This window comes from Balaenoptera acutorostrata, chromosome 13 (assembly GCF_949987535.1).
Source record: "Balaenoptera acutorostrata chromosome 13, mBalAcu1.1, whole genome shotgun sequence".
NCBI classification, from domain to species: domain Eukaryota; kingdom Metazoa; phylum Chordata; class Mammalia; order Artiodactyla; family Balaenopteridae; genus Balaenoptera; species Balaenoptera acutorostrata.
In genome coordinates this window covers 74,940,355-74,965,243 of record NC_080076.1, presented here as the reverse complement: position 1 = coordinate 74,965,243, position 24,889 = coordinate 74,940,355, and the positions used below count along the sequence as shown (strand labels likewise).

The following is a 24,889-nucleotide window of genomic DNA, read 5'->3' as shown; positions in this document are numbered from 1 at the left end:
CCCCCGCCCCGCCCCCGTCTCTTCCCCTACGTGTGTGGTTAGGCGGCCTCCCCATTAGCCCACGAGTGTGGTGAGAATGGATGCGTTCGGCCTCCCCACCCCTTCTCGCTGCTTGGAGGGAGGAGGGGCGGCCCAGGAGGAGAGGGAGGCCCCTTCCCTCCCCCTCAGGCTATGGCCCCTCACTTCTGCCCCCAGTCTTCAGGAAGAAGCAGACCCCTCAAGAGGGCCCAGCAGCTGGACTGGGCCATTTCCTACGGCTGCGTTTGTCACATTACAAGCTTTACCGTGGGAAAGAAACAAATATGGTAGACGACTCCAGTTTGACTTACCAGCTGGAGCCCAGCGCCCCTCACCCTCAGTCTGTAGTGACACCCCAGCCCTCTCACCCCGATGGCCAAAGATGGCCCCTGGGCAGACCCTGCAGTGAGGGATGTCGTGTCCAGCCTGACAGATGGGGTTCAAGCCTGGGCTTCACCCGCTTAGATCTGTGGCCTTGGGTGAGTCACTGAACTCTCTCAGGGATCATCTGTCTGCTCCTCTGCAAAATGGGAGGGCCATTCAGGCCCACGGTCCAAGACACTCTGAAACCCAGAAGCTTGGCACCAGAACTCACTTGTCGGCAGATGCAACACAGGCTGACACACTATGTGTGACCTTTACCCTTCACACCCGTCGCTGCAGTCTGGAGTGGCGCTGCCCCAGATGCCACAAAGGCTGGAACATAGGGTGTCTATCCCTAAAGCTGCAAAATTCTGAATTCCAAATCACGTCTGGTCCCAGAGTTTCAGATAAGGCACTGTGGTCCTGTCCTACAGGCACCGCAGAGTTGCTGTGGGAATTAAATGTGACAACGCCTGCGGGGTTTAGCACGCTGCCTGGCACTTTTCATGTGAAGAAACTGAGGCACATCTGGCTATAACAGCCAGATGTGTGGTCCTGGACAGGATTTTGGACATTTGGGGAACAACTGGGAGGAAATGTGACTATGGCCTGGGCACTGGAGATAAAAGCATACCGTAGGCACATTGCTTAACCTCTCTGGGCCTCGCCTTCCTCACGTAAGCTGATGATTGAGCCTGGCACACAGTAGGTGCTAAGAGACAGCCAAGGAGCTGGTCCAAAATGAGCTGGAAGGCAGGAAGGGCGGGGGAAGGGGGTGCCTGCTAGTTTTTTTTTTTTTAAACAAAAAGCTTTCGCAGGAGAACAAGAATGAAAATGGGGACCTCGAGAGGCAAAGGGATGGGCCCAAGCACACTGGGATGGCAGGGCGGGCCCGACCAACCTGCTGACCTGCAGCCAGCGCCTGACTCAACAGGCTGCCAGCCATCCATGGGAGCTGGTCTCAGGGAGAAAAAGATCCCCACCGACAGAAAGAACATGGGTGTGACTGTAGCGGCTCCTCTGTCTGCTGTGGATCACAATGTCTGCTGCCTGTCTCCCAACGCGAGACCTCTGCCAGAGCGGGCAAATGTCCTGCGAACTTCTGGCTGGTGGTGGGGGGTGAGTGTTAAACTGGCTGCAGAGGCTGGGAGCCGCTCCAAATGCTGACTTGAGAAACTGCCGTCCTCCGGCAGCCGGAGAGGGCTTGGGGCTACATCACCGCCTCTTTGGGGAGGAAGCCAGGAGGCTGGAAAGCCAGTTGGCATTCGCTGTGTTTCTCGAACTGCGACCCCGGGGCTCTCCACCTAGGGGCTTTGAACAGACGGGGCTGTGTGCGTCTAACCAGCTCTGTGCACCATTTCTGGGCTCTGAGAGACACCCTGTCTCTCAGCTCAGGACAGTTAAAATAATGAGCGTTTACTGAGCGCTTACACTGTGCCAGGCACCGTGCCAAAGGCGTTAACGTGCATTTTCTCGTTCAATCTTCATGAAACTCTATAAGGTGAGCATTACTATCACTTGTATCTTCCCGATGAGGAGCTTACGGCCCCAAGAGTGGGCTGGCTTGCCCGAGGTCATGTGGCTAGTGGCTGGCAGAGCCGAATGGGGGCCCAGGCAGAGGCGAGCTCTCAGTGCCATGAAGGCTGCAGAAATGACCTTAGGTGTCATCTAGTTCAGTGTCCTCAGCCCTGGCCGCACATTCGAGTCACCTAGGAGCTTGTGCAAACTACCCATGATTGAGTCCCGCCGTGATCTGTTAAATCAGAACAGCTGGGGGTGGGGCGAGGCATTCAGGGATGGCATTCAGGGGTGGTTTCCAGGCGCAGCTGGGAGAGAGAACCACCACGCTAGGCAACGAGAAGGGCGAGGCTACAAATGCAAATCGTGTACAAATGTTATATCAAAGACAGGTGGCCAGGAGTGGGGGCCACTAGGCCCGTATGGCGGCCAGTGATGGTGGCTGGGGTGAGAGCCTGCAGGCCAAGGCATGCCAGGTGGCTGCTTCAGTGGGGCAACGGGTTGGCTTCTGCTCCAGGAGTGACACCTGGTCCCCAGGGAGCGAGGAAGAGGGAGCGTCTCAAGGAGCAGGTAGGTTCTGGGGCCTCAGCCTCTGGACACCCTCCTCTCAGGCCCGCCTCCTGCAGTGTAGAAATGCTGCCAACCAGCCTCATCCCTGAGAAAGCATCTTGCAACCCTGAGTGCTCATTCAAACCATATGGGGAACTTTCAAAAAACACCCAGGCCCAAGCCCCACTCTGACCACGTACATCAGAGTCCGGAGGAAATCAGAAGCCCGAGCGTGGAAAACAGCAAGAATCAAAACAAACCTGTGTCCAGGCAGAAGCACATAGGGGCTGAGGGCAGGGGCTGGAGTCAGACCATTTGAGTTGGAATCCTGCCTTGGACGCTGATTAGCTGTGTGGCCTTGGACGAGTTACTCAATCTCTCTGAGCTTCAGTTTCCCGATCTGTAAAATGGGACTGAGACTGGCAATTATTCTCCAAGATTGGGGTAGATGAAAGATGACTGAGGAACAGTGCTTAGAACAGTGCCCCATACATGGTAAGCCCTCAGTATTATCATTTTATGCATTATTTGTTTTGAAGGGCAGAGGCAGGCAACCCCTATCAGTGATGCTAGGGCCATTTTCACGTGTTAAGCTGGGGCAGATGTTCTTCTTATCGCCCTCAGATTCCTGGCAGTGACCCCAGGCAGAACCTGGAGAGAGAACCGTGGTGTGGGGGGCAGACAGACTGTGCTCTAAGGCTGGCTCCTACTCACCCTCCCCGTGAAGATGCTGGGAAAGAAGCCAGCTGCCCCCTAGTGGTCAAGGGCAGAAGCACAGAGCCATTTTAACCAAATCCTGCACTCCCTGCCTCAGCCCCCCAAACTTCTTGTCCAGCCTCTTGCAGACCCAGGGCTTCCAGAGCTTCCGGTGGCAATGTGCTAGCTACCAGAGCTATTGTATGGATCCTGCCATTTCATAAAGAGCCTTGACTTGCAATATAAAGTTCAAACAGGGCCAGCAGGTACCAGGCACTGGCTACCAGTGCTCAAGTCTCTTTCCCACCCCCAGTCAATTTTAGAAAGAAAGGAATATTCCCTGACCTACAGCAGGTTTGTTTCCATTTCTTTAAAAAGTCTGCGAATTAGTGGGTACTCACGGTTTGAGAAGCAAGGAAGCTTAAAATTCCCCTTTTTGGAAAAGCGGGCTGGAGCTCTGCTGAAGGGCTGAGAGCTTGATGTCCAGGCATCCGTCCCTGTCTGGCCAGGGCCATCTGGGGAAACCCCGCCCCATCCCCCGAGACACACAACCAAGTGACCCAAAGCCTTTCTTTCCACTGACAAAGTGGCTGGAGAAGGGACAGGACAGGAGAGGAAGGTGTGGGCAGCTGGAGACTACCAGACCCTCCCCCGTCTTTCTGGACACGAGTGAAGCACTGTTTACTCAAGATCTTTTTATTCCCCCCTTTGCCATCTTTTCTGCAAACCCCTTGGGTTCAGACCGGAAGAAACTGAACATCAACTCTGCCTTTGGCCAACCCTCGGGATGCAGGGTAGAAGGCAAAGACCACCACCCGGACACTCCCTGGGGGCACCCACAGTCTAGCTGGAGAGAACAGCCTGGGAAGGCTTCCTGCGGGAGGTGAGCAGAGGTGGAGGGAGGGAGAAGGCCTGCTGCTCTGGGAACCAGACCCCTGCATCTGGGATCCAAGCAGCTCTGCCAGGGAATTTGTGGGTCTGTGGGCACTTCAGGGAGAACAGGAAAGAGGCCCTTGAGTCTCAGAGGACTCCACATGGCCCCACTGCCCACCGGCTCAAGAGAATGTTGTAGAACACAGACATGGCTTCTGGGCCACCTGACTCACTCCGGGGACTGGGGGGCATGGCCAGTGGGAGGGGCATCACAGAGGGGCTGGGGGCCTCCTGGTCAGTGTCAGGAGCTGGGTGCCCACTGGCCGGCACAGAGGCCAACTCCAGTGCCCAGAATAATCTGGGAAGGGGCTTCGTGGTGGGGTGGTTTCATCTCAGAGGCCATCCAGGGCTTGCCGAACAGGGGTGTCCAGGGAGGTGGCCGCGTGGACGGAGACACCAGGGGCACCGATGCTGGTTTCCCAGCAGTCAAACTCACAGCTGGTCAGCGCCTGCTTCACAGCCTCCACCTCTGGCCGCTCCAGATCTGTGGGGAGGAAGGGCAGCAGGTCACCCCTGACAACCATCCACTCCCTTGGAGAATGTTTGTCTCCGCTCACGGCACAGGCACAGGGGCCGGTCTTCCTGTTGGTATGCCGAGCCTGGCACCCTCCCCGGGAGGGTTGTGAATCCCGAGTCACACGGACCTGGCCTTGGCTCAGCCATGGGGCCTCAGACAAATGACTTCCCCTCTCTGAGCCTCAGTCTCCTCATCTGGGAAAGGGGCTAATAATGAGACCTACCCCTCAAGGGTCACAGTGAGGCTGGCATGGGCTACTGCAGGTGGAGAGCCTGGCACAGCGCCTGGTACACCGCACAAGCTCAAGAAATGTTCTCTCGCCATCGTCATCGCCACCTGAACTAGGTCCCCACAGTCAAGGTCTCCTGAAGTTAGGACACGGTGACTCCCTGAGGCCTGGGAGTCCCACTGAGGCGGAGGGGGCCTCTGTGGGCCACTGAGGGTTTACAGCAAAGCAAAGGGGAAAAGCAGGACAAGAAAAGGAAGGAGGAGGAGGCCAAGAAGGGGAGATGGAGAGAAAGGAAACCAAAAGGAGCAGTGACTCCCACCCCAGCACAGGGGCTGCTGCTATAAGCCCGTTCCTCATCCTCAGCCCTGCTCTTTCCCCAGAGACTAAGAGGAAAGAGACCCCTTTCTTTTGTAGCAAGGCCATTCCGCATCGTGGCCCCATCAAGAGGTGACAGCAGGGGATGCAAGGCTGGTAGGGTTGGTGGTGACAATGTCCTGGTTATTTCTCAAGCCTGTGGGAGCCTTGGCAGGTAAGAAGGTGGTAGGAACAAGCCCTGCACCAGCCTCCCTAAATGCATTTTTCCTCCTTGAATCTACGCAACAATCTTACATAAACTAGATTGTCAGCATCCTTATTTTACCAATGTGGCAACAAAGGCCCAGAGAGGTTAATTCACTTGACCAAGGCCATATAGCAGAGCTGAGACTATTCAGAGGCCTCTTCTTTCTCCCAAGGGAACTGCCCAGGTGGAACCCTGCCCATCCCCTGGGTACCTGGCCTGAGAAGCGTGATGCCACAGCCCCCGCCGCCCGCGCCAGTGAGCTTGCTGTGCAGTCCGTGGGCCATGGTCACCTGGCACAGCCGGTCCAGCGAGGCATGGCCCACACCGAGGGCGTTCAGATGGTGCTGGTTCATGTCGATGAGCTCCTGAGGGAGAGAGGTCTCTGTTCCTGCTTGGCCTGCCTGAGGTCGAGGTCCTTTGCCCACCCTGTCCACGTGACAGCTGCTGGTTTGGGACCGCAAATGGCTCTGACTACCCGGCACACTGTCCCTCTCCACTGATAAAAGAACCTCTCCTTCCTGCAGGACGTCCCACGGGGCTGGGATGGAGCTGGTGGTGAGCACATGTCCCAGGCCTGGCCACAGAAGCCTCTGGCCATGGGGACTGATCAGGCTTGTGACCCCAGCTGGGCCAATGAGATCCCTCCCAGGGTTTACTCTGCCTCTTCCCTTGGAAGCTGCTAAAACTGGTTGACTTCAGAGGTAGGCCGCCAGAGTTATCTTCCCTGAACATGGTCAGAGATTACAGAGATGGAGAGAGATTTCAGACTAGATCTTTGGCCCCTGGATCCAGCTATGCCTGAAGCTGTCCCCTCTGGTCGTCTCAGTTATAAGCCAATAAATTCCTTTTCTGCTAAAGTCTAGTTGAGATGGATTTCTGTCATTTGCAGGAAAAGAAGTCTCAAGTAATATGCCATCGTACAGCTCCCTCAGGTACCGATTTTCAGAATAAGAACAGGTTTGTAGTTCTAACAATGTCACAAGTGGGGGAAATTGCTAAATGTTTGTTCAGGTTTCTTTGATTATGCGTAATAAAATTTCTGCCCTCCTGCAGATCAAACAAGATGCAGGTTGATGAAATAACAAAGCTAACAACCCTCACTGCCCAGGCGTTCCCTATTTACATTTCATTTACTCCATCGGTGTCTGGCAAATCCCTTCAACATGCTGCCGGCACCCTGCTAGATGCTGAGGCTCTGAGGATGAGCTCCGGTCCGCAGGGAAGTTACAAATGTGGGATCTGGAGGCAGAGGGGCCTGGGTTTGGGTCCCAGCTCTGCCACTTCTTGGTCGTGTGTCTTGGGAAGAGGTCTTTCACTCTGAGCCTCAGTTTCCCCCCTTGTAAACCAGGGATTGTAAGAGTATCTGCCTCATTGCTGTGAGGATGGAATGAGGTATCTTTCACATGATGCCTGGAACAGGGTGAGTGCTTGGCAAACATCAGCTGCTGTTAGTACTTTTACGGTTGCATTACCATCATCCCCATTTTTCAAAGGGGAAAACTGAGGCTCAGAGGAGAAAGTGATTTGCCTAAGGTCACTGAGCTAGTAAGGTACTGAGCTGGCACAGGAAGCCAGATCTGCCTGATGCGAAGCGTGCATCTACCCCGCCTCTGAGAGCACCCTTGGCATCCCTCCCGCCACCCACTTCTTGCCGTGTGCGGCTTGACAGCATGCAGCTCTGCCCCGGGGTCCTGGGAGCGCCTGTGTGCCATAAGGGTTGCCAATCACAGGGCTGTCTGCCGAGGCCCACCTGGTTCTCCTGCCTGGAGCCGTCGGGCAGGGTCGGGTCTGCCTCTCCCCCGCAGCCCGCCTCACACACCCCAGTACTTTTGACAAACGAGCAGACAGGCGTGATGGCCCGGTGGCAGCCTCGGGTGCCTTTCACCGGCCCCGAGGGCTGGATGGGAGGGAAAACTTCTGGGGGCCTCTCTCTGCGCCTGAGCACCAGGTGTCACGTTGCCAAGGCAGGTTCCAGACACCTGTCACATTCTGATCCAAAATCTGTCAAGGATCAGATGACAGGCTGTGACACAGGAGAACAACTCGCTGGCTTGAGCGCAGAGCTGTCCGGGAGGCGAGCTGCACATTTCAGCGGCTGCCGAAGCCAAAAATATACACGATGTATAATTGACGTGCTGTTCTGAGGCATTCTCCAGGGGCTCAACAGGGTGTATTTTAGGCAGCACTCCATCATTATTAATTTCCTACTCGGGAAGACTGTGTTCCCTTCTTTTCTACGTGAAAGGGATTGAGAATGAGCAGGCAAAGGCTGGGGGAATGGAGGGAGGTGGCTGGGGGAACGAGGGCAAAAGCCCAGAGATGAATTAGATGGAGTCCCTGCACCGGGCCTGTAGTAGACACTCATTAAAAATTTGTTGGGAATTCCCTGGCGGTCCAGCGCTTAGGACTCGACACGTTCACTGTCGTGGCCCAGGTTCAGTCCCTGGTCAGGGAACTGAGATCCCGCAAGCCGTGCAACGAGGCCAAAAAAAAAAAAAAAATGTTGACTAAAGGAATAAACAAATAAGTCAGTGACTCCCAGCTCAGGGCCACTCATTAGTTGGAAAACCTCAGAGAAAGTCATTCTCTTTAGGTCTTGGTTTTTGTATCTGTAAAAGGGTGGCAACTTATCCACTTCACAGGTAGGTTGTTGTAGGACTAAGTGAGGAATCATTTGTGAAGAGCCTTGGGAGAGTAGCAGTTCCCACTCATTACAGGGGCTGCAGACTCAAATGCCTACAGTGGGACAGGGAGGCACCAGGCAAAGAGTATAGCGGCTGTGGGTAATACTTAGGGAGTGGTGGGGACTATGGAGAAATGGAGACCCCAGGGCCAATCTCAAGGGGGTCCCCTGGGCACCTCCAGCTGACCGCTGCCACACAGCTATGTCAGCTGGGGCTGCCGGATCTTCTGATTCTTGCAGGGAAGCCAGATGGCTTTTTAATGCAGTCCATTCACTGGGCCAGATGGACCGGGTCTGGGAATGAGCCCAGGCCCTCTGGCCGAGCTGGTGGCTCATCGGGCATGGTGCTTGTGTGTTACCCACAGGGCCTCACTGCACTCTTAAGACACTCCAGTGAGGCCACGATTCAGACCTGGGCCTGATGAAATCCAAAGCGTGAGGTCTCAACCTCTACATTAGAATTAGGCACAGGGTGGTGGCTGGAGTATTGACAGTGAGAGAACAATTTTAGACCATGTCTGATCCACAGCATGCAGGTGAGAAACAGCTACTGCATGAATAGATGCACTTAGCAAACATCACGGGAAAGAAGCGGCCAGGGGAGAAATTGCTCCTGGACCTATGGAGGACTGTGTCCTTACATGCATGATCCCAAACATGGCCCGTCGTACTTAGCACACGCCAGGCACCACCCTCAGTGCTGCCTGTGTGTTCACTTGATTATTCCGAATCACCTGGGAAGAGGCTTCAAAAGAAGGCACGCTTGCTCATGGGTGCACACGTGGGTGCCCAGGCCCGGCCTCTGTGTTTTAGCTCCCAGGGATTCTGAGCGCAGATGGGGAGCCCCTGCCTGGGACAGCGCCGTGGATGAGGGACCCCAATCCTGCAGGCGGGCTCTTACCTCCAGCACGAGGTAGTGCTCTGGGGCCGGGGCCGCCGCCATCTCCCCCAGCACCCGCTCGCATTCCAGGGAAATGGCATCTATGGAGGTCAGGAGGGGGGCCACGATCTCTGGGAACTGCAGGGAAAGGGATCGAGGGCCCATGAGGCCTGGGGGCTGGCAGACACTGGACAGCTGCTCCAGCACCAGGGCAGGGGGAGAAGGTGTCCCCAGGGCCCACACCCACCCTCTAAGGAAACCCCCTCTCCTTCTGGCCTGGTCCCCGCCTTGTCCAGCCACCCTTGACCCAAGCGGGGGTTCTCACTGCAAAGCCAGCACGTCTAACAATCCCTGTTCTGCCTCCCGGCGGGGGTATGGACGGACGGCACCTTCCCAGGTCCCCTCCACCCCACCCCCCTCCACTAACCCACGAGGCAGAGGGAGGGCTTGGACACCCAAACGTGAGTGCCGCGGCCCTGCCGGGAACCCGCCCAGGAGTGGGACCAGCGGCACCTTCAGCAGCCTGCTCCTGACGCCGGCCACCAGGGCCTTGGTGCTGCGGGGGACCTTGGTGTTGATCAGCAGGATCTTCAGAGCTGGCGGCCTGGGGGGTGAAGAGGGTCCACGGTGAGCCCAGGACGGGGCAGCTGGGTCAGGGCTGGGGGCCCGCCTGTACTCCGCCCCACCCTGACCCAGTGCAGGAAGCAGAGGCCCGGGGAGGTGACGTCAATGGCAGGCCGGAGACAGGTCCTGACGCCCACCCTGGGGTGCCCACCACCGCCTACAGCTGCATCCCTTTGGCCCCTGGGCGGACGGACATTTTCCTTTGGTTTGTGACTCACTCATTCATTCATTCAACCTCGAGCGAACATGCACATGGAGGGCCTGGCATGCATGGAGTTAGAAGTTCAAAGGGTACAAGAAGGGGCTGAGGTCTGTCCTGTGGGCCACCCCAGGGAGCTGGAGAGGAGGGTACTGGAGATTCAAAAAGAAAAAGCCACAGGACCAGGGATGGGTCATGGAGGGGGCATGGGGAAGAAGGATGCTCCAGTGGGCACAGGAACGCGAGGGGAGGGCAGCCTTATGGGAGGGTCAGGGTGCCAGCGCTCTGAGCCAGTTCTTGCCCTGCCTCGACAGTGCCCAGACCGGTGGCCCTGGTATGATACCAGGTGTGGTTAGAGGAAGTCAGTCACCCCCAGGTAGGAGAACGGAGGGCCTGGGGTGGCCACGGTCAGCCGGCTCTCCAGCACGACCCCGTTGTCCTCATCTGCCCTCTGGGCTTTCTAATCCCTCCTAAAGCCACAACCCCAATTGTCCTTGTGGTTGGCTGTCTTTGGGGACTTAAGCCACTGTTTCTTGTCATCCCAACCCGCCTTTCAGAGCACTGCTCCAAGGCCAGGGACAGAGCGTGGAGAATTTGGATGAGCTCTAGCCAGAGATAGCTGGAGATGGACAGGCCCCTGATACGTTTATTCGCTTTTCTTTTCACAGATCAAGATTGTAAAATCCAACAGGGCTGGAAAAGGCTGTCAGAAACCTGCTTGATCTCACCGCCCATAAGCCCATGAAATTAATATCGATTCTCAGCCTTGGAGACCGGCTTTTTTTTTTTTAACTTTACAAACGATGAACATTCTATCTGGCTTTTCTCTTCCCTTTAAAGACAAGCCGTTCCTCAAAAGGGCAGCATTCTGGGAGGTCGCATCTTGATCCTCTCCGCAAACAATGCTTTTTTTTTTTTTTTTTTTTTATTGAGAAGCACGAGGCGTGGTGTGGGGTGCAAGGGTTCCTCTTTAAGCCATTGGCGGGATTAATGTGGAGTCTGGCCTCCTGGCTTCGCAGAGAATCTGCCATCTGCTCGCCGCAGCGCCCTGTGGCCGGCAGCAAAGGTCGGCCGCTCTGTGTCACCATCCATCGGGGTGGGAGAACTTCGGGTATCACATCTTCATCTTTCTCAGATAAAGTCCTCTGCAAACGGGCCTGCTGCTAGCCCTGCGGGCCCCACAAAACTCAGGCTCCTATGACATCCAGTCACCACCACCTGGGGCTATGCCCTGTAAGTGATCTGGGCCTGGCTATGTCCTCAGCCTCATCTCATCTCTGCCCTCCCTTGGAGCTCACTCCACTCAGCCACCCTGGTCTCCTGGCTGCTGCTAAGCACGCCAGGAACACTCCTGCCTCCGGGCCTTTGCACGTGTGTCTCCTCCTCCAGGGACCTGCCCCAGCCTCGGCAGCTCTGCTCAAATGCCGTCTGGTTAGGGGCTTCCCTCCATCAGCCTGTCCCACTCCCTCCTTCACGTTCCAGCCCTCACTCTGCTTTATGTGTCCTAAGGCCGTGGGGATGGCCTGACGTGCTCTTACAGAGACATCTGTCTGTGGGCTGTCCTCCCACAAAGTGGGAGTTCCGTGAAGGTGGGACTTTGGGTTCCCTGCTGAGGCCCCAGCACCCAGTAGTTGTTCAGAGATATTTGTAGACTGGATGAATGAATTTGGTCAGGAAGGAGTGAATAAGCACTTGATAGATACCGTTTCTGATTTCATGCCCCAGATCCCTGTTACATAAACGAGAAGACAGAGGCCTCAGGAGAAGTAACTCACCTAAGGGCCCCCAGCAGACAAATGGCAGAGCTGGGCTCAAACTCAAGCCTGTGGACCCCAGAGAATCTGCCACCACCCCGCCACCACCACCGGCCACTGTGCACACCTTGGGGCCTCTCCCCCCGCCTCCCCGTGCCTGGGAAACCCTCCGGCGCTCAGCTCTTAATTCCCCGCATAGGCCATGCATGTGCCCGGCCACATCTGCATTGATCTTCTGTCCCCAGGGCCCAGTTCAGGGCTTAGGATACAACAGGCTTGCAGGCAACAGAGTGAATGACCTGCCGCTGCCCCGTGAAGGACTCCCCAGATCTGCAGCCTGACGATGACTGTCATCCCCAGCAGCCTCAGAGCCCCGAGGACACCTGTGTGCCGAGGATCACAGTCGTGACTGCCTCCTCCAAAAGCCCGTGGGCTGAGGGCAGGCCCGGGCCCACAAACCTCTGCATCCTGCCCTCGCACCTGCTCTCACTGCACATGGACTCGGTCCACCTGGCAGGGCCAGCCGCCACCTGGGCACAAGGCCCCCCTGCCATCGCTTCCACAAGCAGCCGGAGGAAGCTGTCCCGAGCCCCCAAATGGCTCCGCTCCCTCCTTTGTGTGGAGCAGTGGTTGTCACCCAGGGGGCCTTGCCCTCCAGGGGACAGGTGGCAATGTCTGGAGCTATCTTTGGTTGTCACACTGGGAGACAGGGGAGGTGCTACGGGCATCCGGTGGGCAGAGCCCAGGGATGCTACTAAACATCCCACGCTGCACAGGACTGGCCCCACTGCAAGGAATTCTCCAGCCCCAAATGTCCGCAGCGCTAAGGCTAAAGAAACGCTGATGTGGGGCCTCAGAAAGGCAGGCTTGGCTCCCAGAAGCTGACAGAGCAGGGGTGGGAAGATGCCAGAGGTGCAGGCAGAAGGAGTCCGCACCATGGCCTGCCAGGTCACTGAGTCCCGAACGGAGTGGCCCAGCTGGCAGAGGGCCAGGACCTGCTGTCCAGCTGCCAAGAAGACCACCCTGGCTGCAGAAGGTGACAGGGAGCCCTGGGACCCTGAGAGTGTGGAAAGGCCCCCCGAGGCAGCAGAGCACCCTGGGACAACCACTGCCCCCCACCAACTTGATGGAGGGCTCAGGGAAGAGCCAGGAGGCACCTGCTCCTACTGGCCATGGGCTTCACTCCTGCCCCTGACGTTTCCACACTGAGTGCAAACAGAACAGAGGATGTTGGAATTTAATACGCATGTCTATAATTCCAATGCTTCCAGCGGGAGGGCGGAAGGAAATACGAAAGTTGCTAAATGTCCCTTCCGCTCAGACTCCCACGAGCCTGCCGCGGGCTCTGGTCTTGCTCGGCCATGGTGCCGTCACTATGGCAACTCCCACGTTATCTTTTGGTGGCTTGTGTGTGTATGTCTGTCCCTAACTGCCCAGGACTATGTCTGAGATTCATCTTTATACCCCTAGGCCCTAATGCAGTGTCATCTGGAACAGAGGAAGGTATCAGTTCTTGTTTACTGAACAAATGGATGGACGAACAGGTAACTGAACGGATGAACGGGTAACTGAACAAAGGTCTGGGGAAACAGCCACTTTCTGGAAGCGGAATGGCGCAGCCTCGCATGCCCTCCCCCTCTGATCTCTCGGCAATTTAAGAGCTAAAGTGGAGAATTCTCTGGCGGTCCGGTGGTTAGGACTCTGCGCTCTCGCTGCTGAGGTCCCGGGTTCAATCCTCCCTGGTCAGGGAACTAAGATCCCACAAGCCACGCGGCGCAGCCAAAAAAAAAAGAGCTGAAGTGGAGAGGAAAGAGCAGGCTTCCTCGCAGCCCACGCCCTGCGGGACCACACAGGGGAAGGGACGCCCAGGGGCACGTGCCCCTCCCTCCCTCCCAAAGAAATGGGGCCCCCCTTCCCTGCCAGACGCGGAAGCTGCGGCTCCCCCAGCATTACCTCTTTAAGGATGAAATCTTCCCTTGCTGGTATCGGAGCGCTCCTCCTAAAGAGACGAAAGAGTGGGTCAGAGTCGTAGGAAAAGCTCCGTATCCGTGCCTCTTGGGAAAGGGGCTGGGTTTGGGGTAGGGGTACAGTGTCACCATAACTAGACTCAACCCCGTAACTAGGCAACTCAGCTTCAGGCAGCAAAGGCCCAGGAGGGCGCAAAGGCACTCTGCGCCCAGGACTTGGGGTCCCTCCCTTACATCCAGGCATCCAGCTTCCCGCCGACGGGCTGCACGGCGACGGGGTGGAGGTGGGACCACCGCAGGCGTCCTCACCGGAGGGGAGCCCAGCTGGTGCAGTCTGCAGACCCCACAGCAATGGTTCCGCAGCTTCACCATCTGGACCCCTGGGGCTGGGGGTCCCACTGAAACCGTAGCTTCCCAGGCCCAGGCCCACCCCCCAAGATTCGGGTCCAGGAGGGGCGAGGCCCTGAGACGCCCCCCGTTCCCCTCCCACCAGGAAAATGGCATCTTCCTCAGAACGCACTGATGCTGCTCATCCCAAACCCACAGAGCCTGGGCAGCTACGCTTGTCATAAGAATTTCTAAAAGAATAAAAATAAAGAACACAGGCCCGAGGCAGCACCTACCCCAGGTGCTGACGGCGTTGTCCACTCCGGAGGGGTTCCCGTGAATCACCCTCTCCCCCTGGAAGGCCCACTTGTTAATTAGTTCCAAGTTCTCCTCGGTCCACCTGAAGGAGACACAGAGATTCGTCTTTACTGTCCATGGTGGTGAATAGGGGGCTGGGGGTCACCGAGGGCAGCAGAGGGCAAGGGTCACAGGCTGGGCTTGCTGGAGACCAAAAGGCAAAGGGGCTTGGGCCCCCGAACTCAGAAAGAAGAGAAAAGTAAACAGTTCTGAACGTCTCCGGCTAAAGAGCACGCCCTAAAGCATGCCTCTTCGCCTGGTGCAGCGAAAAGAGCCAAAGCTTTGCGTTCACGGGATCCTGCTTTTTGCCTCTTATGAGCTGAGTGACTCTGGGCCCCTTGCCTGCCCTCTCTGAGCCTCAGTCTCCTCCTCTGTAGGATGGTAACTCCTCCCTCCTCACAGGCTCAGCGCAGGGGTGTGGAATGTGGGTCATCTCTGGATCCCTCCCCAGCCCGCGGCCACGGTGCCTCCCCAGAAGGGATGCGGACTCAGTGACGGTTTAAGTGAACAGACCCAAAACATGTGAGTATCAAACGAGGGCAAGTGCTCAGCCCCACTGCCCCACCTTCTCTCTCAGCTCTTGTTTCCTTTCTGTCGAGCCCCTGCCCCATGAAACGGCAGAAGCCACCGGGGCTTGTGCAGCTGAGCTGGGAATCAAGCAGGGAGCTGGTGTGAACCCCATCCCGCCGCTGACTCACTGGGCGTCCCTGAGCAACTGCGTCACCTCCGACCCTCAGTGTTCTCATCTGGGAAATAGGGATAAAGATGTCTACCTCACAGAGGATTTTGTGGGATGGAAAAACACACAGGTGCCTTGTAAAATGCCCAGGGGAGAGTATGTGCTCCGGAAAAAGAGGCCACCTGGGATCACGGCACCTGGAGTCACTCCAAGCCTGGTCCACCCACCCCTTTGCTGTGGAGCCTTGGGCAAGTCAATCACCCCCTCTGAGTCTCTTTCCTCATCTGTCAGATGAGGATTTTAGGGACCTGAGACTCACACGGTGGTTGTGAGGCTATGATTCATAGTGAGTTAACACTGCTCAAAGCTACTGATTACCCAGGGCCAAGCACTGCGCTAAAGGCTTTCTCTAATGGACCATCTGTAATCCTCACAATCACAACAACTCAAAAGGGAAGGTACCATTACCACCCCCTTTCTTACAGCGAAGGACACCGAGGCTCAGATCACAGTACCACTCACCACGACATCAGAACTGCATCTGTTAATGGAAGCCTGAGCTCGTTAACTACTGACCTTTTTGGTGCCGACAAGACTCACTCACTTGTCCAATATTTATTGAGCATCTACTATGTGCCTGTGACTAAGCCCACACAGACGTGGTCCTTAACTGCTTGCAGCTTGGAGTCTAATACAGAGCAGATGTCAGGAAGCCACCAGAACTTAACTACAGCCTCTGGGAAGTGCGATGCCGGCTGGACGGGGCACACCCTGTTCTGAATGGAGGGGCTGAGGGATGAGGTGGGTCAGTGAGGCAAGACATAGCGGGAGAGCAGTCCAGCCCGAGGCCGTGCTGCTTGTGTTACGCCTGGAACTGGACAAGAACTGGCCCTTTCCAGAACCGAAAAGTGAGCGAGCAAGCCAGCGAGGTGGGGAAGGGGTAGCTGAACATAGCCCAGGGCCTGGCCCGCTCTGCAAACTCGAGTCTTCCTTCCGATTGGGAAATGCTGGGGGGCAGGGTGGGTGGGTCTGCTCTCTTCACAGCTTCTGAGAAGGAATGATGGGTCTTTAGGGGAGGTGGGAGAACTGGGTGGAAGGAAGCAGCACGAGAAAGACCACACCCACATGCACACTGGACACTGGCTCACCCACAGGCGTGTACATGCACGCACGCACACACAACCACCCATATCCTTTGAAAGGCAGAGCCAGTTGGCCGGCCTGTGGGCAGGTGTCTATTCGGGACACCCAGGGCAACACGGCCTTCACTGCTTTGGGCTAGAATCAGCCATCAGCACACAGTAATGAGCGGCTGTCTTGAAGCCTCCGTCCTGAGTCACTGTCTTATCTCGGGATCAGCACATGTCAAGGCTGGAAGCTCCCCCCACCCAAGGGATCACAGGTGCTGCCCCTCACTTTCAGATGAGGAAATGGAGCCCCAGAGAGAAGCTAGTTAACTGGCAAACCTGAGATTCCTGAAAACCATTCTGGAGAATAGCCGCCTCGCAATCCCCGCAGGTGCAATCATTACCTGCTCATTACCTGCGGATCCTTCCCACGGCCACCTCCGCGGGCCCCTTTCCCCTCCCCCCACCCCGCCCCCACCCCGCCCCAGCCTCTCTCCAGCGCATGAGCCCTTCAGAGCAGCCCTGGGGAATTTGGACCAGGAGTCACATCAACAGCCCCACACCTGCTGTGGCCACGGGGACCAAAGCGACCTCCGGGCTTAGCCCGCAGAGCCCCCGACACAGCACAGCTGGGCCCACATGGCTGGTACGTAAGGCCCCCCAGCGGGAGGGCTCCCCGGAGCCATGAGGGCCCAGGGCAGGCCTCACCAAGAAGCTGCCAGGCTGGATGCTGGGGCCTCATCCCCAACTCCCAGGGCAAACTGCGTTATCTACACTCGGGCCGGTTTCTCTAGTTTCCCCAAGTAACAGAAACAGTCCGCCGGCAGCCCTGTCTGGACAAGCCTCAGTGACTTACAATAAGCCGCGGAGGAGACGCTGCGAACTTGTGGATCGAGGACCCACGGGAGGGGAGACGCCCTGTCCTGACCGACACTCCTGCTATGTTTATTTCTCAGCACGTTATACTACTTTTCATAACCATTTGGTACCAGCTGGCAACACCCGCCGGGTATCCGTATCGCCATTTACAGAAAAGGGCACTGAGTGAGGCTCCCAGGGTGGGGTGGGGGGCAGCAGGCTGGCCAAGGTCCCTCAGCGAGTCGATGGCAGGGGGGCCCGATGCCTCCTCTGATCCCTTGCCCTCTACATCCGGGCTCAGGCTCTTTCTACCAAATCACGGGCACCTGAACCCAAAGGAGGCAAGGAGGGGTGGGGGGTTGGGGGCAAAGAGCTCAGGCTCTGGATTCAGACCGCCGGGTCCGGATCCTGCTCTGCCATTACTAGCTGTGTAGCCGCCCTGTCCCCCAACGTCCTCAGCTGAAAGGTGGCCAAGGGACACCTCTCTCCTCTCGGCGCGGGGTGCGGAGCCCAGGCAGGACAAGGAGCGAGGCAAGGGCCTGATTACCTGCTGGCGGCCTCGCCATCCTTCAGCGGGTTTGGGATCTCCTTGCACGCAGTCAGGAGCGCAGCCGCCAAACACACGGAGTAGGCGGCACTGGAGCCGAGGCCGGCCCCGGTGGGCAGCTCCGACCACACAGTGACGTCCAGGCTGGGCAGGGCTCTGAAACACAGCAGGCAGCAGAGCGTGACTCTCCTGAAGGGCCGTGAGGGGCCAGCCCTGAACCGGCGGCCCAGACCCAGGACTGGACACGGGCAGGGCCTGACTCTAAGTGTCTGGCCCAGTTTTCTGACCTCAGGGAGATCTCCCAACCCCAAAGGCACCCCTGTTGGATGGCAGGAACTCATGGTGAATCAGACAACTTGAAAATAGGTAGAGGATCGTTTAAGTCACTATGTTGTTGTCCAACCGGAGCCCTTCCTAAAAGTGCCTCGTGATCCACCGACCTTTCCTGTAAACTCCTTCCTGCTCCCCACACAAGCAAGACTCTGTCAAGGCCCTGCCCTCAGCACAGGCTGGTCCCTCTGCCCAGCTCTGCACCCCTTTCTCCCCCAGGGGAATTCCTACCCATCCTGCAAGACCGTCCTCAAATGATCCCCCTGGGCGCTGATACTGTGTTCATGGGATGCCTCTCCCACCGGACAGCGTTTCCCAGCCGCGTGTAACACAGGCCTGCTCTGGATCAGCGGAGACTTCCCAATTGCTGCATCCTACCTCTACTTCCCCCCCAGCGAGAACCGTCAGACGTCAGGTTCTATCATTTTCATTAAGCATTCTTCCCGTTCTCCAAATATAAAGTTATAAGACTGAATCTGCCTTTTCAAACTGCATATGCCCACCCCACCCACATCAGATTCTGGAATGTGTCCCCCACCCTCACCCCGGAAGGGGACACGCCCCTCTCAAGGTGAAAACCCTGGCATTGGACAGCAAGTGTCAAGACGCGATTGAATGTGTCTGCAGCGCAGCACCCGGGCCCAGTGGCCGCTTAGCCAGCGTCTGCTGCACGAGTGAAGGGCTGCGCCTCGAGGCTTTCCCTTCGGGTCCTGGACCACAAATCACAATGCACACGCACTGTGTGCCAGTTACAGTGCTAGGCCCCTTTCATGTATAATGTTTCTAATCCTCTGATAGGTTCTCTGAGGAAGGTGATAATAATAATAGCTAACATTTATCAAGCTACGTGCCAGGCTCTGAATCAAACACTTTAAGTAAATGAACTTATTTAACTTCACAGGAACCCTACGAGGTAGGTGCTATTACCACCCCCATTTTACAGATGAGGAAGCTGAGGCTCAGGAAGGGTAAGAACCTCACACAAGCTAGTAAATGGTCGCGCTGGGGTGTGAACCAACGCCGTCTGACCCTCAGCTCGTGCCCTCTGTCACCATGTGACACCACCTCAGCAGGAATGTCCCCCTCTAGGAGCTGGCTTTCCCGAGAGAGCAGACAACCCAGATCTTATCATAACACAGGCTTCACTCCGCTAATCACGGAGTTCCCCTGGAGCCTGTGGGGTGTGGAACAAGGGTGCCTCTCTGGGCATGGCTTGAAGAAGACACACGGCGGATTTGAGAATGGAATCTGCTTTGGTTGAATCGAAGAGGCCAGAGGAGGCAGTGTGGGGTTAAAAAGGCAGGCGTTGACACTGAAGGGAAGTAAGTTGATTTCCCAGCTCTCACCACTTAACTAAGTAGCTGTGTGGCCCTGAATGTCTCTATCTCTCTGGGTCCCAGTTTCTCCCTGTGCAAAATGAGGAGAGCGTCCTTCTCGTGGGGTTGCCATGAGTACTGAAAGCAGACCATACATATAGGGTCTAGCACGGCTCCTGGCACGCGGCGAGGACAGCTGCTGTTATTCAGAGCCTGGGAAGGAGCCTGTGCATCGTCCAGCAGCCAAAACCACAGCCACCCTGGCTCAGTTTCCGGGGCAGGCTGCGCCCGGACTCCCTGCCCCGACCGCGCACACACCTCTGACTCTGGCAGACGGACAGGTACAAGTGAAGGAAGGACAGCACGGCCAGCTGCTCGTGGTCGGCACAGTCCTCGGGGAAGCCCGCCACCTCCTTCAGCTTCTCCACTTGCTCCGGGGTGAGTGCTGGGACGTCACCTTGCTCTGTCACATGGGCAAACAAGTGCAAGCGGGTGGGTGAGAGGGCCTCGGGGCATTTATAGACACCAGAATACAAACGGCCGAGCAGTCATGGGAGTCAGCATCTGGATGGACACGGACTCAGGGTCCGAGCACCACAGCCGAGGGTGTCAGGGGACTGCAGGCTTGGGAGGCAGGCGGACTTGGGTTTGGGGCCCTGTGCCAGTTACTGTGACCTTGAGTAGGTGACTTAATCTATTTGCACCTCGGTTTCCCTCCTTGGTAAACAGAGGTAACAGCAGTACATCCTCCCAGGGTTGTTTAAATAAAGTACAGAGTATCCTTAGCACCGCTCCTGGCACATAGTAAGGGCTTAATTGTAGTTTTCAAACACACACACGCACACATACACACATGCACACACAATCACTCAAAGGCCTAGGACTGAACTCCACAGTACAAAATCAAAACCAAAGGCAGTATTATTTCCCCAATATTTCCCTCTCCCAAAACATAATTAGTGAGAACAGGACACGCACATAAAACCAGGACACATAAATGCCCAAATGTTCAATATGTTTAGGACTATTAGGAGGGAACAAAAAAACACTGGAAGAAAAATATGGCAGACCCTGGCAACCTAGTAGAAAACTTGACACCAAAAGGTTCAGATCCCCTTTGTCTCCTTGGAGAAGTAGCCTAACGAGCCCTTGTGAATGGACTACACTCTAGATCACAGCCTCCACCCACCTCCCACCTTGCGGGATCCTCAGAGCAGCCCTCCCAGGCATCACGACTCTGCTCACAGGGGCTCAGAGCGGTAAGTGACGCTCCCAGGCTCACACAGGGAGTCTCAGACAGGTGGTCTGAGGCGTGAGCCACCACACCTGGCTGCTCCATCCACGGTGACATGCAAAAGCAGCAGCCAGTTCTCACGGAACGCTTCCAGCCAGGCTGAGTGGCCTCGGGTAGCACGGAGAGCAAGGGCCAGGCCGCTCCAAAGTAGTGGCTCTGAACTGAGGCTGTCCCTGCAATCACGCAAATACACACGCCGGGTCACCTACCACCACTACCGATTCTCCATAGGAGAGGGGCAGGGCCAGGAAGCCATCTGTACTGTTAAAACAACAACAACAAAAACCTCCCCCGGGGATCTCAAGGCAGGACTGAGGATTGCTTGCAACTGTGGGTTTTCAACTCTTCCTTCATCTCCCTGCAGGGTTTGGGAGTGGCTGAGTGACTAGCTGTGGACTGATTCTCACGGGGGACAGGGAACCGTCTGGAAAAGGCCCCTGGGGCTTCCCTGGTGGCGCGGTGGTTAATAATCCACCTGCCAACGCAGGGGACACGGGTTCGAGCCCTGGTCCGGGAAGATCCCACATGCCGTGGAGCAACTAAGCGCGTGCGCCACAACTACTGAGCCTGCGCTCTAGAGCCCACGAGCCACAACTACTGAGCCCACGTGCCACAACTACTGAAGCCGGAGTGCCTAGAGCCCGTGCTCCGCAACAAGAGAAGCCACCGCAATGAGAAGCCCGCGCACCGCAATCAGGAGCAGCCCCTGCTCGCCGCAACTAAAGAAAGCTCACATGCAGTAACGAGGACCCAACGCAGCCAAAAATTAAAAATTAATTAATTAATTAATTATTTTTTAAAAAGAAAAGGCCCCTGGAGGAGTCTCACTTGCCCCACCCTGGCTGGGAGACACTGTTCCAAAGGACTAGGCGTCAGCCCAGACAGGAAACACTGACAGCGAAGAACACACTGCAGCTTTGCTGCAGACAGTCACTCTGCTGATGAACGAACCGTGTCTGCTCAGGAGTGGACAAAACAGCCCCAACACTACCAAAATGAGCACGGAGGCCTTTATTTATTGGCATGGGACGAAAGCCCCAATATATTGAAGAAGGGAAAAATCCCACACGCTTCTAAGAAGTTTATATGGAAAAAAAAAAAGAAGAAAAAGAAAACAGAAAAAGAAACAGAAAAAGAAGGAAAAAAAAAGAGAAGAAAAAAGAAAAAAAAAGTTTATGTGGCTTGATCCAATTTTGGGTAAAAAACAAGCTCTCTCCCTATCTCAATCAATCAATGTAACTACTGGTCTACAGGAAATAACCCAGAAGGATGAACACCAAAATGCTTAGCGCTGTCCTGGGGGGGTGGAGTGGGAGGCAGTGATAACTGGGGATTTTTTTTTCCTGGCAACATCTCAGCATTGACCATATTTTCCAGTAACATAAGTTACTTTTATTTTTAACGATCTTCAATCACACAAAACACCAAAACATTCTCTTTGTTAAAACAACATTGTAGAAGGGAGGCTCCCTTTGTCCACTCCCCGACTGTAGGACCCTCCAAGACATAACTAATCACCATTGTCAGTGGATATATATCTTCCCAGGCCTCTTCTTTGCATTTACATACCCACTGATACTTAATCTATACGTGCTGTTTTGCATCTTGTGTTTTTTCACTCAACAGTAGGCCCTGATGACCTCTCCCAACGGCTCACATAGACCTAGTGCATCATTTTATGCTTTTAAATTTAAAAAAAATTAATAAATAAGTGAAGCTATTTTTATGGGGACAGGAGAGAAAACACCCCCAGAGTGGCTGGCTTTTGGTCCCTAGCGGACAGCCTGGGATGACAACCCAGCTGTCCTCCTTCCCCTTCTCTTCAGGGTCCAGGCTCTTCCCGCACCTGGTTCCTGCTCCCTGTACTTACTCAGAAAGCTGGTGTCCACCATCTGAAGCTTGGCCACATCCCAGGCCCGCTTGATGCCAATGTTGGGTAAGTTGAGGCCCACTTTCCCATTGCTGTGGGGCTGAAGCCGGAGGAATGTTCTCAAGTTCAAGGCCACAGCCAGTGCTACCTATAGAATAAAGGGCACAAGCAGTTAGCCTGAGGGTGGTTGGCAACAAGCATGGCTCCTGTCTTAGGAAAAAGGGGCCCTTGTCAATGAGCCGAGAAGAGAGGGCAAATACTAGCACACAGGCCACTCTCACCTATGCCCTTGGCAGACACTGCTAATCAACGTTGGCACCCTCTCCCACATGCCTAGGCACAGCCACTACCAATCAATTAGGAGTTAACACCTACTTATATTTGCCCTCCCCACGTAAAATTTCACACGTTCTCAACACCAAGGAATGGCTTCCCCATAATCACCATGCTTTCAAAGATAAATATAAGTTAAAAATATGAAAAACGACAGCTTGAAAGAGTGGAAAAAGCATGGCTTTGGGTTCAAGCAGACTTAGGTTCACTCCTAGCTCTACCGAGGTGCACGGGACCTTGATCAAGTTACCGATCCCCTCCTAAGTCCCAGCTTCCACGTCTGCAAAATAGGATGATAAAAGTTTAACGTCAGAGGGTAGCTGTAAGAGGTAAATGAGACAATGCATGTCTCAGACTCCTTTGCAGAATCCTATTCGTTTTCCCCAGAGTTTAGTCCTTAAACCTCTTCTCTTCTCCACCGAAGCTCACTTCCTAAGTGGCCTCATTCCACCCACGGGGCTTTCCATGTCATCTTTTTGCTCTCTTACTGGGTGGGCCAGAGAAGCCCTTCAGAGGGCCTAAGACCTGTCTTTTCTTTGCCCAGCTGGGGAGAAACTGATCTCCTCTCTGATGTACTCCCAAGCTATGCCTCAAAGCTTCCTTTCAGCTTCTTTTAAGGTTAGCATCAGGGAGAAGCAGTTCCTAATCCTCAAAGGCTCAGGGGGCCTTGTACCTTGCCATGGACCACGGCATGCTCTCCATGAAGGATGACTTTCCCTGGGGCAGACACTAGCAGGACTTCTGACAACATGGCTCCTGGAAGTCCTGAAAAGGAAAGCCAGAAAGAGGATGGAAGTTCCCCCAGAACTTAGAGAATGCCTAGTTCAAGCTCACCATTATAACAAAAAAGGCAGCTACCATCAGCATTTGCTATGTGCCCAGAAAAGCAGTGCAGGGTAGCAGTCAGCTAGACACATCAAATAGATCTGGGTTCAAATCCAGCTCTTCCACTCCCCAGTGATGTCATCTTAGCTAACTCACTCAAATAGCTGTGAACCTCAAAAGTTACACGGGGACAATAAATGTACTTACCTCAATGGGTTTTGAGAAGGTTAAATTAAATAATGCAAGGGAAACACTTATGGTCTGGCACACCATAATCACTCAGTTACTCATAGTTACTTATTAATGGCTCTGTTCTTAGTTCCAGCTTTTATTATTACTACTATTTTTTAAAAATAAATTTATTTATTTATTTATTTTTGGCTGCGTTGGGTCTTCATTGCTGTGCGCGGGCTTTTTCTCTAGTTCCGGGAGCGGGGCATACTCTTTCGTTGCGTTGCGCGGGCTTCTCACTGCAGTGGCTTCTCTTGTTGCGGAGCACGGACTCTAGGCGCAAGGACTTCAGTAGCTGTGGTTCGCAGGGTCTAGAGCGCAGGCTCGGTAGCTGTGGCACACGGGCTTAGTTGCTCCGCGGCATGTGGGATCTTCCTGGGCCAGGGTTTGAACCCGTGACCCCTGCATTGGCAGGCGGATTCTTAACCACTGAGCCACCAGGGAAGTCCCCTATTATTACTACTATTAAATATAGAAATTTAAATGAAATCATGGACCGGAAGGAACCTTTTCCTGGACATTTAGGCTGTTTCTAACGTTTCACAATTACAAACAGGCAGCAGAAAACAGCTGTTATACCCCCCCCCCTTTTTTTTTTTTGCACACTTAAGTCAGGATCTCTACAAGACAGAGTCCTAGAAAGTGACTTGCTGGGCGTACGTGTGCGCGTTTTAGATTTTTATAAATAATGCAAAACTACCATCCATTTAAGGCTTTACCTCAGTAGCGTGAGACCAGAACCGCACTATGCGCTAAGTATATACTACAGTGATCCCCGTTTCTTAGGGGGGAAACTCAGGCTCGGAGTGGGGGGGACCTATTGCTTGTCCGAAACTCCAAATCCGGTCTGTCAGATTCCAGGTTGCCGGCTCGTCAGGACGGATTCTCAGAGTTGGGGAAACTAAGCCAGAGAAGCCGGGAGCCCGGTCCAGGGTCGTCCTGGGTCTCGGCCTCGGACTTCGCGCCACCCTGTCCCGGGACGCCGACCTCTCACCTGTCGCCACAGGCCCTCTGCTCCCGAGCCCGAGCCGCTCCGGGACTCCATCCCCAAGCTCGCGGGCGGCGGGGGGAAGAGGCCTCTTCCTTCTCCCAGCCAATCAGGGCGCGCAAACCGAGAGCCCCTTTACCAATTGGCTTGAGCGTTGGCCAATAGCTGTTGCTAACTAAGTCCTCACGAGTTTCCCCGCCCAGCTCCTTCCGTGAACCAATGAGAAACAAGTCTCTGGGAGTGTCCCGCCCTGGGGAGAGAGCCACGGACCAATGGAAGATGGCGGCTGATGGGTGGTGCGGCCGGAGGTAGGTG

General features: G+C 55.3%; 1 protein-coding gene across 1 annotated transcript; it reads right to left on the bottom strand.

Moving 5' to 3' along the window:
* Positions 1 to 3,824: 3,824 nt before the first annotated feature.
* MVK (mevalonate kinase) lies at positions 3,825 to 24,706 on the bottom strand. The gene is given in 13 exon segments (XM_007180108.3): positions 3,825 to 4,399; positions 4,401 to 4,462; positions 4,464 to 4,561; positions 5,597 to 5,750; positions 8,970 to 9,086; positions 9,462 to 9,552; positions 13,479 to 13,524; positions 14,116 to 14,219; positions 17,388 to 17,543; positions 19,352 to 19,496; positions 22,198 to 22,345; positions 23,204 to 23,295; positions 24,581 to 24,706. Coding segments are annotated over 12 exon segments (1,434 nt in total). The 5' UTR covers positions 23,282 to 23,295; positions 24,581 to 24,706; the 3' UTR covers positions 3,825 to 4,164.
* Between the last annotated feature and the right edge of the window lie 183 nt (positions 24,707 to 24,889).